At 46.3% G+C, this 12,303-nt stretch overlaps 1 protein-coding gene across 1 annotated transcript in view; it reads right to left on the bottom strand.

Moving 5' to 3' along the window:
- Positions 1-12,303, bottom strand: part of PMPCB (peptidase, mitochondrial processing subunit beta) — a 408,171-nt gene that overhangs the window by 183,775 nt on the left and 212,093 nt on the right. Inside the window, exon 7 of the mRNA XM_069628068.1 lies at positions 12,047-12,159. Within this exon, the coding sequence (XP_069484169.1) occupies positions 12,047-12,159 (113 nt within the window). The remainder of the gene's footprint in view (positions 1-12,046; positions 12,160-12,303) is intronic.

Genomic DNA, 12,303 nt, shown 5'->3' with positions numbered 1-12,303 from the left:
CCAAAAGGCCCCAGTAGGGACCGGCTAGTGCCTAGGATTAGGGTTAGGGGCCTGCTCCCAAGGACGTTGGGCTGGTCCTGGCTCCTTGGGAACAGTGATCATGACACCAACCCATTGGTCTGGGGATGGTAGGCTGTTGAGAACTTGTAGGTCACTACACAGTTTTTCCACATGGCTTGCATTTAGTGGGACATAAAGTTAGATCCCCTGTAAGAGATAACCTCCTTAGGAAAACCTACTCTGGTAAAAAAAAAAAATACCAAGTAGGGCCTTAGCAACCGCCTGAGCAGTAACAGTCCTCATAGGTATTGCTTCAGGGTACCTGGTAGCATGATCTACCACAACCATTATAAATTGGTTGCCTGAAGATGTTGGAGGGCCTAAGGTACCAACAATGTCGATTCCTACCCTCTCAAAAAGGGACTCCCACCACTGGGAGAGGCACCAAAGGTGCCACATTCTTGGCTCCACTCTTGCCAGATGCGGACAAGCGTGACAGCTTCTACAGAATTTATTTACATCAGATCCCATCTTAGGCCAGTAGAAATAAAGATGAATCCTTTCCTTGGTCTTCTTAAAGCTTAAGTGCCCAGCCAAAGGAATATCATGTGCTAACTGTAGAAACTGAAGTCTCACCTCCTGGGGCAGTACAAGTCTCCTGGGGTAGACTCAATTGGTTCACTGTAGAAGAGGCCATCCTGCCAGTAAAACCTGTGCTTCCCTGGCTCTTGCCCTTCCAGCTGGGAAGCTGCCTGTTGGCGAGGTCCTTCAAGAGTAGGACACTCTCTTTGACCTATGCTGAAGTCTGCCCTACAGGGGCCACCTTCTGTCATTAAAGACTGCAGCTCAGGGTGGTGTTTAGGATCCATATCTCCAACAGGGGGAAGGTCTTCTTCCAGATCTGTGTCATAAGTAGCTGATTCAACCTCTTCTGGTTGGATCTCACACTCAGCCTCAGCTGGTGGAGGAGTCACTGGTGTGACTTTGGACTGTCCTCTCAGAGATGCCCTGGCTTGATGCACAGGAGTGCCATCTTTCTTGTTTCCTGAGACTTTGGTTTTCCCCTTTGTCTCTTTCTTCCTGGAAATAGAAGTTGGCTTTTCCTGTGGACTAGGTGTTATAGGCACTTCTCCAACAACCCACTGAGAGTCATTTAAAGTGAGCTCTCTGGCATTCCTAGTCTGCTCCTGCTTCCTTTAACTGGGAGGCCTGGGAGAGTTTGCTACAACTCCAAGAATTTTTAAGTAATTCCCCAGCAGGACTCTCCCGGGCACCTCACTTTGTACACTGACAGGTATTCTTAAAGTCATATTATTGCACTGGATGAGAGCTGGTAGTATTGGAACCATCTGGATAGGGCCTTCAGGAAGCTTAGTGGGACCTTTGAGTGCCATAGCAACATGCTCAGGTTTAAAAAAGGTTTCATCCACCACTGTGATGCTGGCTCCAGTGTCTATAATGGCAGGGGTATCCTGACCATTTACAAGTATACTGTCCTTGTAGTATTATTTTGTGTTATCTGGTATGGAGTTATACACATCAACATTCTGCTGTTCCCACAGACCCAGGGACAATAAACTAACACTGGCAGAGACTCCAATGGCGTCTTCAGCCAATAGTTGAAAGTTTCCACTTGCCATATGTACTTCTCCCTCAGGGATGAAGGCTAAGGAAGCAGTGTGGACCCCTGAAGGTTCACATTTGCATCTGGGATCCCCTTTTACATGATCAGTTGACCCACAAGCATAACATTTTCCTAATGTTTTGGCAAATGAGGGTTTCTGCGGACCTCCCTCTTGTTTGGCACCAGCGGTTTCACTAGACTGACCTGGTTTCCCAGAGGACTTAGCCTTTTTAGGTTTGTGGCCCTCTTTTGGATGGGAGGCTTTAGAATTCTCTTTGTCATCGTTCTTGAGCTGTTTCCACTCATTCTTTTTATGAGTCGCCGCATAATCCTTGTGAGTAGCACTGTTGGAAACCCGCAAGTCAGCAGCTTTTGCTAGCTTCCTGTGACCAATCCCTTTTGAGTCAGCCAAGTGCTGTCAGAGCTCAGGAGAGCAGGCATCAAAAATAGATTCCAACAAAAACAGATTTCTCATTCCTTCAAAAGAGTTCACTCTGTAACCCTTAACCCAACCATCCAAGTTCTTCAAACATTCACACACCCAGGTAGCCCAAGGGGTACAATCAGTCTTTATGATGGTCCTAAACCTCTTAAGGTATTGGGAAAGAGTTTTCCCAAATCTAGTGTCACACTCACCTGTGTCTCTGCAGGAGCGATGGACGAGCCTCCCTTGACCCCGTGTCTTCACTTCCCCTGTTTCACCCGGAGGAATACCTGTCAAATACAAGGTGTACACTCAGACCTGAATTCACCAGATTCCCCTGGGCCCTTCCCTTCTCTTTAATGTGTGCTGTAATGTCCCCCTATGGGCTTACCTTGATCTTTAGTAGGGTGTGCACTCCATCCTGCATTCGCAGGAGTGCGATTCACTCATGTGATTGGTGCCAATGTCTGTAGGCTGAGTTCAGATGTCAAACGCTGTTTTATGCCTTCACAGCGAGGCCAAGAGTTCAAGGCGCCAGTTTCTTCACTGGCTAGAAAGTCCTTCCCACAAGTGAAAGTTGCGCAGAGAATGTTGAGTGTCCAAAATTGTCCGTATTATCTTTGTTTGCCAGTATTTGTGTGGGCGAGTAGTGCTGCGTATAGATGCTAGATGCTGGTAGGTTTGCGCAGCGCCTTCAATTCGAGTGCGCCTAGTAATGTCTCTCCCTTTCCAGGAGAAATTATGTGGTATTAGCGCCTCGAGTCCGGGTGCAGCGCTTCTGCAGACTTGGTGGTTAGGTAAGTTTGCACGGGGGCTTTTGGTTAGTATGCACCGCGTAGAGCGCGCAATGAAATAAGTGTCCGCGTTATTGGAGAGAGCGCAATGTATAATGTCTCTTCTTTCTTACAGGGGTTTGTGCTCTCGTACACCTAACCTGGATTCCAGCTTCTCGGGAAGATTTGGTGACTATGCGCAGCGTTACTGATGTGCGCGTGTTAACGCGGTTGTTCTTTTTCTTACAGGTGCCGGTGTAGAAGTCCCCTCTTGACTGGAGATAGCTGCGGCGTGGAGTAAGAACCAGGTAAGCTGAATGATCCGGAGCGGGTAAGCAGAAGCAGGATGATCCGGAGCAGGTAAGCAAGCAGGATGATCCAGAGCAGGTAAGCAGAAGCAGGATGATCCGGAGCAGGTAAGCAGAAACAGGATGATCCGGAGCAGGTAAGCAGAAACAGGATGATCCGGAGCAGGTAAGCAGAAACAGGATGATCCGGAGCAGGTAAGCAGAAACAGGATGATCCGGAGCAGGTAAGCAGATGTTGGCTGATCCAGAGCACGGCAAGTGTGTTGCTGATACAGCTCACAGTAAGCAACACGAAGCACTGGAAGAATCTTGGGTGTGGTTTATATAGCCAGCCACACCCAAACACTAGAGAGCTCATGAGTTATCATGCACTTCCTGTTTCACAACAAACAAAAAATGGTAACCAGGAAGTTACTACAAACATTAAGAAGGAATGAAAGGAGGGATTTATTATGGGTTCTTTGTGTGCCTATGCCAGGCCTGCCAAGCCTCCACCCAGATTGCCCCAACTACCTGCCTGATACCCATGACATCTAGATATCAAAACTAGCTTCACATTTTCATACTCCAATCTTTCAAGTTCCCCCACCTCCATTGCAGCATCAGTTTGAACCTGGGGGAGCCTAGACAAAAGCCAAGGAAACAACTGGTTCCCTGTGAAACCCTGAATCCCATTGTTATATTCAAAAGCACCCAACCAATCCAAAATATCAAGTTTCACATTGTACCTACTCACTGCTTATTTAGGCATGCAAGGTCTCTTTGGACTGGATGACCTATAAGACTCTGCGATAGAAACATTTTCAAGAGAATTTCTTCATTTCAAGAGCATGCTGCATTTCCGTTTCCGTTAGTTTGATGTCAGCTTGGATCTGTAATCTTTTGAACTCTAACTCAAGGGCCTGTTGAGGTAAAGAGGGGCTCTCTTCCAGAGACAACTCTGACTCTTCAACAATATTAGGGTACGACTCTGCAGTATCATCCTCATTTTCCACATTTCCTGGGTTAGTAGGTGTGACAGGCCCACTACCCAGATTTTGATTATTCAACAATCTTGCAATTAGTTAATTTTTCTTCCTGACTTTACACATTTCTTTCAGTTGATCTACTGCTAAAATCACCAGGGCTTCCTGCCGGAAGTTATCCATATCTGGCATGTTATGTTACAATTGCTTTTCTAGTGGAGCTTAGACTTGTGAAGGTTTTTAGTTGAACAAGTTCTTAGTGTAACAACTCTACAATATATCCTCACCACCTGCCACCAGTGTTAGGCAGCGTTTGATTGCAGTACCCTCTGGGAGCACTACAAACAACTGACTACAGGTATAGGAAACCCAACCTTTGGTAGAAGCTTGTACTACACAGTTCTGCTAGTGTGTTGAGCAGCCAGGCTTATCTCAAGAGGGGCCAATGTGAGATGTAGTGGAGTTACACAGAGATTTACTGTTACAAGTATTCAAACACACTCTGACACTCAAGGTTTCTTGAATAAACAATTATTAATTTATCAGTCAGTTAGAATAAGCCTTCTCCAGAAGGGAGCAATATAACAGTAACACTCAAATACACTTCATAACATACACACTCTTAATATCTCTACATCGGTAGATACCCTTTGGTATGGCCCACAGACACTACCTACACCCTCAGGTGACTTCAATTGCTAGGGTGCTGGGGACATTATATCACTGTTGCACTGAAGGTGCTGTGTGAAACAATGTAAAAGCTGATGCCTATGGAGTTTATCAGACTCCACAACCAAAAGAAACAGAGTTCAAAAATCACATTAAAATACGAGAGAGTGGGGAAAAGGGTCTCACTCTCTGCGGGTTTAAAAAATCAAGTCCTCAAAATCCAACACAGTTGCTGGGGGTCTCTAAGGTGGAGGGAATTGGCACATTTCTCAGAATTCTCCCTAACAACGGCCCTGACTCCAAAGGGTCGCCCGTCGACCTTCTAATTGAACTCATCACGAGCGACGACTTCCAAAGCCGCCTCCTGATGCTCAAGCCCAGCGAAAGGAAATAGTTAGCGGCCGTCGGCGTCTCGGAAAAGTCCAATCCAAAGAACAAGGGCTCAGCTGCAGCAGGCTCAATGGGATCAATGTCCCTGTTGGGCGGTGGAGAAGGCAGCATGAAATTAATGCTGCTGCCAGCGGTAGGAGGAGGCCTAATGAAACACCATCTGCCTCCGTAAATTAGGCCTTTGAGCAAGCAGCAGTCTCTGTTCCCATCACACTTCTCTCTCCCACCAAAGAAACTGAAGAAATACATTTACCGTCCTACAATGCAGTCCGGCATGCAGAGGAAGCACAACCTGCCTCAAGACACCTTTTAGCCTTCCCCACCGAGTGAGATGTCTCCCATTAATCTGTGTAAGGTTTCCTGGTAAAATAAACGTTAGGGGGGGTTGGGAAGAAAGTATCAGGCTGAGAGCAGTCAGTTCTAGTAATTTGGTGGCATTGTAGGCATTTTATGAACCTATATTAAAATAGTAGTAATTTAAATCGTCTGATATATGTGTTTAGATAACATATTGGATGTTAATATTCTGTGCAGACCCCTTTCTTCCCAAAAATTACTTTTGGAGTAGCTGGTGTGAACCTGCAATATTCTATCTGGGTTTTCCATCTACCCCCTTTTTCATGGATAAATCCCTCCCTTTTTATCCATCAGTGCATCGTTATGAATATAATTCTTTACCCTCAAGGTAAAGGAGTACAGCCTTTACTGTCTGTTATGAAGTCTCTTAAATTGTGCGATTGGCTAGATGCATTGCTATACTTCTGTACCGATTGGCCTCCTAAGGAACTCTTGTAAAGACTATGCCCTACACCCTCCATTGCCACACACAAACTCGAAATCTCCCTTCCATGTCATTTGCTGCAGTGTGTTTTCTTCCCACAAACCATCATAGTTTCACAACCTCTGAATATTTGCAATGTTAATGTTAATGTGAAAGGACATTTGTACCGCGCACTATCACCACCGAAGTGGTCCCCTGGCGCTCTGGCGGCTCTGAAAAAGGGGAGGAGAGGGTTTGGGTTAGTGGGAATAAGCTGGAGAAGTGCAAGAGAGCAGTGATGTGCTGTTGGCAGCCTCAGCCCGGTGGGTCCGTCGGCTGGGCTTGGGGTGTTTTATGGTCCGAAGTCATCGTGTGCTGTTGTGCAAGTCTATGTGTGGTTTGTTTTGTTGTTGCATTGTTGTGAAGTTTGTGCAGATTGCTGCGTTTAAGGCTTGTGCTTGTGTTTGGTTATAGTTTGAGAGGTGTATGCAGAGGGATGGAATTGTTAGTTGGTCACTTAGTTGGCATTGCTGTCCTTGCAATTGTGGGATTCCATCTAGGTCTGGTACATGCTAACATTCACAATTCCGTATAAGAGTACACATGCTAACATTCACAATTCTGTCTAAGAGTGGACATGCTGACATTCGCAATTCCGTATAAGAGTGGACATGCTAACATTCACAATTCTATCTAAGAGTGGACATGCTAGTATTATGGCACACTATGTTATTGGTAGGTAAGATAGAGTGGCGGGGTTTTCTGGAGTAGAGTGATTGCTCTACTCCCCACCCAAGCCACACTCACGGTTTTTTGTTGGTGTCTGTTGGCTGCTGGCTTCCTTGGCGTCCCCTGCGGACACCTGCAGAAACATCTTGGGGCCGTCCTTTGCCTCGGGGTCCTTCGCCGCAGGGCTGCCGGGCAGAGGGCTGCCCTTGGATGTCCTTGAAGTAGTGTATGGGGACCAATCCGATTTTAGTGGGCGTGTTGGGAGGTGGGTACAGGGGAACCAGGAAGCGGGTGGGCTGGGGAGAGGGACCACGCGCCGAGTGCGCAATGGTGCTTTTAAGCACCTATGCAATATTGCATTGCAGGGTTTGGGGAGGAGGGGGTCGGGAGACTCCTTACCTTGGCCTGGGTCACTGCAAATGCAATCCTTGAAGATTATCACAATGTACGCCCTGGAATGATCATTGTTCTTGAATCTATGGCAATTAATGAGGAAGAAACCTTGGCAATAGTGAATTACGTTCCCCTATAGAGGACCAGTCTTCTTTTAAGCAATAAGTGCCTGTAGGCCTGAACCCCGTATCTAGCTGTCCCTCTCCGCTGCATTCAAGTGCCTGTAAGCCTGAACCCTGTATCTAGCTGTCACCCCCGCTGTATGCAAGCGCCTGTATGCCTGAATCTTGTATCTAGCCGTCTCTCCTCTCAAGGCATCCCTCACATGCAATGCCTCCTCTACTTCTACAATCCTGCCCGCTGTCAGAGTTTGTCACATCATGGTGGTACCATCACCACCTTGTTTGCTGTTGCCTTAAATTGACTCTTGACTCTCGTCGTTCTCATGCTGGACTTCTCCGAAGCATCATGTAATCTGGGTGGCCCTGAAACATGTTGTGCCCATTAACGACTTTGAATTTTGGCTTGCACTTGTTGGACTCTTGCAACATTAGTTCATTATTGACCTCTGCAACTTGGCAGGGCTCACTCCATCTGTTTGTTTGCTCTATAATACTTTTCATTTGCCGGCATAGCTTTTTCCCTTTCACCTCACTCACTGTTTCTCAGCCTTCTCTTCCTTTGTCTTGTCTATACCTGCTCTACCCCGCCCCCCCTCCCTTTACCATAGTCTATTGAATTGTCGTCAGGCCTAGTATGACAGTCGCCTGCCCCCCCTCCTACTCCTCCTGCCTCGTTACCTCACTCCCTCCCTCCCTTCTTTTTTCCCCTACCTCTTGTCAATCCCCTTGCTCTATCAGACATGTCATCAGGCCTAGTACGATAGTTAGTCTATCATTCTCCTTCCTCCCCCCTTCCTTTAATCATTGTCAAAGCTCTTGCACTATCTGAAATGTAGTCAGGCCTAGTATGATAGTTAATTTCCCATTCTTAATGTCTCAAGGCCTTGTAAGAATGTTATTGTATTTTCCCTTGCTTCCTCTCCTGCCTTGAAGCGCTTTGAAACACATGGTGTATAGGCGCTATAAAAATAAACTATCATATCATATACTTTAAAATACTTGTCCAGAATCAGAGTAAGTTTAGTGGATACTCTTTAGAGATGCTTTTTACACACTTCCTACACCCGCAGGTGACTTCATTCAAAAGGACAGTAATGGAATTTATATATCACTAGTACACTTTGCAGATTCTGAGGTTGCAGAAAGGAAAAGTTAAACAGGTTCTCAGGGCATGAGAGTATACTTAAATCTTCTAATGAAGTCTAGACCAAACCTTTCCCAGCAATAACAGTCTAAACACAAGTTATCACCTCTGAGGGACAGAAAATATCAAAGTCAACAGGCTAGAAGAGACTGCAGGGAGCCAGGACAGCCAAAGTCAATTGGAGCAAGGTCTACGAAGCTAAGGCACTTCATAGTTAATAAAGGTCTTGCAAAGTTAGAGAGTTTTGTAGAAATCACTTGTAGGGTCACAAGCTGTTACACTTGTGAAAAGCAGAGCTGAAATCAACTAACAAAAGTAGTCACTGCAAGTCTAAAATGAGAAGAGCAAAGCTAAAGATACTGAGGTAAGTACCCCAAGTCTGAACAGTACCTCTGGTTTGAAGAGTGGTCCAGCTGTATTCTGTCCTGTTGCAGCGATGCAAATCCTGTGCTCCTGAGATTCAGTCGTGGGGACACGAGGGAGGACGTCTGTTGGACTCATGCGGGAGGAATTTGGAAGTCGTCTGCAGCTATGGGCTCTTTTCATATCAGCAGCACTTCGCGGTTTCAGCGCATGGTAAACAGCACCAACGGGGATCTTGGCTACCGGTTGAGCTTCCTTCACTCCTTGAGTCCTGCACTCTGGTGATGGAAATCGATCTCTGGTCGTCCTGCTTCTTCTGGAGGGTCCTTAGGAGACTCCTGGAGTTTCTGGTCAGACTGCAGTCGTTGCACTCTACTACGGATTTCTAGACCCCTGGCACTCTGTTCCTGCAGCACCAAAGAACAGGACAGCCAGCCATTCAGTACTGGTTGGATTCAGGCACTCCTAGAGAAAAAGGACTGGGAGTTTCAGGACCCTCCCTCACTTCCTGCCCTTCCAGACACACTGGAGCCGAGGCGGGTTTCAGGACTGAAGCCCGCCAAAGGCAAAACAAACAAAGGGCTCAAGCCTGGCTTGGCGCACAGAGTAAAACACAAGACCGACCTCACAAACAGAAAATGGCAAAAAAGAAGACCGGGCCATTATGACAAAATGGTCACCCATGGGTGCTATACTGCAGTGGAGGATTCCGCCTGCGGTAGAAAATCATAATGGTAGGAACATTAAACCATTGCCACGAGCCATTTAAAGTAGTCAAAGTAACAAAGAATGTTACATAAGTAGGTAGGATAAGGTGCTACTAAGTAACCTCCCAGCACTCCACATTAGATGGTGTGCCCTGGACCTACAAAGAGAAAAGGGGAAGTAAAGTCTATTTCACTTTACTAGTCTTGGGAACAGTAGTTCACACAAGACAAGGTATTTAAACCTTATGAGAAACCCAAAGTATTTCTCTGTGACACTGCACTGAAGGTGCTGTGTGTTACCATACAAAAAGTAGATTTCCATGGAGATTGTCAGACTCCAAAAACAGTGGAAATACAATCCAAATCGGGTCAAAACACAGAGTAAAAAAAGGTTTCACTCACTCCAGTGTTAAAATTCAAAAGTCCTACAGAACAGCAAAAGAGCTGGGGATCTCCAAGGTTGGTGTGAATTAGAACAGACATGAGATTTCTCCCTAACATAGTGAAACAGTATTTCAAAGTAACCAACGTATATACTTTTTAAAGGAGCAACAAGCAACTTAAAGGTAAGTAACAACTTAGGGACACTTTGTAACGTATTGTATTACAGAGATACAGTTACAACACTAACCTCTTTAGCAAGTATGAACTTTTCACACTTGTTATATTTTCAAGAAAAATAGTCCTTCCCTATACTAGAGCATGAGTAGAAGGCAGAAGAGGGACCCTAGTGGTCAAGGAGCCAGTTATAGGCAGGTCAGGATAGGGTTCAAATGCAGCAAAGTCAGATTTCCAGAGGATGGCTCATCAAACTACTAAGTATTAACTTTAGAGTTAGTTGAAAGTGGTCAGGGACTTCACAGAAGGCTCCATATACGCGTTCCAAAGTTAGGCCAGGGCGATTGGTATGGACAAACTCCCAACCACAAGAAACACCCACTAAGCCGCACAGGATTCACACAAGACTTAAGCTGGGTATTACCCAAGCCAACACAGTACCTCAGCTAAGGAGGAGAGTTTAGAGATGATTGTCTTCCAGAGGCAGCAGCACAGGAAACGGTCCCTGGAATCTAGGTCTAGTGACTGAGGAAACAGACACTGGATGGGAACTGGCAACAGCAGTCGACAGGAGAGGCTTCCAACAAAGGTTTCTTCAAGGCTCTGCAGTTTTGGCACCCTTTTACAGGTACCTGATGAAGAACTAATATCGCTGGTCAGATTCTCTTCACTAATTTGGTCCTGCACTCTGGTGAGTGGACTTCAAAAATTCAAATCGTGTCCCTAGAGGCCCAGCAGGAGCACACCAAAATTTTAGTATGAATCGGACTTCGCAAGACCATGCACCGCATACTGGCATGAGGGCCATGGGTATTGGCAGTTTGCAGCCCAGCAAGGTTATTCAGACTAGTGTGTCTCATCAGCCTCTTGTTAGGAGTCGTAATTTTCGGGACACCATGTCGCCTGGAAGGAAGGCTTAAAACAGGCTCAACAGCAGGTTCACCGGTCGCTGGAACTCATTACAGCCGTCTTTTCTTCATCTTCCTCTTGGATTTAGTTCCAGTGGTCGAGTCAGCATCTTCCAGAATCAGAATCTTAATCAGGAACCACAGCATAACGTCTGCAAACTCTCCTTGCAGTTTACAGAAAATGGTGGCTGGCTGTCCAGTCAGGACAGCCAGCTCAGCTCCCCAGTAGGAATTGGCAAGCTGGAAGACAAAGGGCTGCAGAGATTTGGACTTCTCCCTCCCTTCCTGCCTTTACAGACACTCTGGAGCCTCTGCAGGGAACACCAACGGCTCCCACCGAAGACAAAACTTCAACCAGGATCTTTCCCACCTAGGACGGCAGAAGAAGACCCAATGAACAACAAGGATACTTAAAAATGGTGTTAAAGAAGGAAGCCGCCATTCAAGCAGAATGGTGACCATCCTACGCATTACAGCAGCTGATTTGACAGCCTGTGAGTAATATGACTAAAAAGTCACAAACAACCACCTTGGACCACTTAGGGGCACCTTTACAGCCTTAGTAAGCTCCTCTTCTGCAGCTCCTTCTGCTTGCCTGCTTCTCTGCCAGTTCCTCCAGGAGAGACTTGACCATTTGTCAACTCCTTCAGTGAGGGATTCTCCTGGGCTTCCCCCAGTCCCCAGCACTTTGCCGGCATGCAAAGGTTTCCCCTTTCTCTGGCAAGCAGACTGGTCAACAGCCCCTTCTGTTTCAGCAAAGCATTCCTGCTCATTACTCCTCCAGGGAGGGCTTGACCACACTTCCTGGTTTCCCTCCTCTATTTCAACTACTGTTGGGCCAATAGGAAACCAGCAATCGCTAGACCGCTCATTATGGATCACAGAGGTGCTCTCTATGCTTCCACACCTCTTCTTCATTCCAGTACTAATCCTGAGAACTCCTAGTGGGTCAGTTGGTCCCTCCCTCGTCTCAGTACCTACACGGTAGAGGAAGGGAGTGGGGAATACCTTGTTCTATCTTGGTTGTCTTTCACTTCATGAATAGTGACAATGACACGGGATTCGTCACAACACCTTCATCACAAATAAACAAATCAACAATATCGGTTCAGTCATCAAAAGCACTGCATCATGTCTGGTGAAACCTCCAACCATACTTCTATAAAAGGAACACTATATTGGAAAGTAAAATAACTCACTGTCACTTACCTCACTACCTGTGAAGTTGCAGCGGGGCAGAGTCGGTGTTTCTCGTTCGCAAGTAGATGGCAAATTACCAAAGTGATACTTTGCTAATTCAAGCAGCTCATCATGGGATACACCTTAAACATGGAGAACAAACAATTAATCTCACTTGTCCTTTCATAACGGGAAGTCAGAACACCACCAGGATGCGGCAATCAACAAGGCTATGGAGCCCTAGGTAAAAGGGTATCGCGTCTTTTTGCCGACACCCATTTTTCCGA

The sequence above is a fragment of the Ambystoma mexicanum genome, chromosome 12, assembly GCF_040938575.1.
Source record: "Ambystoma mexicanum isolate Mex_15411 chromosome 12, UKY_AmexF1_1, whole genome shotgun sequence".
Classification (NCBI taxonomy): Eukaryota; Metazoa; Chordata; class Amphibia; order Caudata; family Ambystomatidae; genus Ambystoma; species Ambystoma mexicanum.
This window is presented reverse-complemented; position numbering and strand designations above follow the sequence as displayed.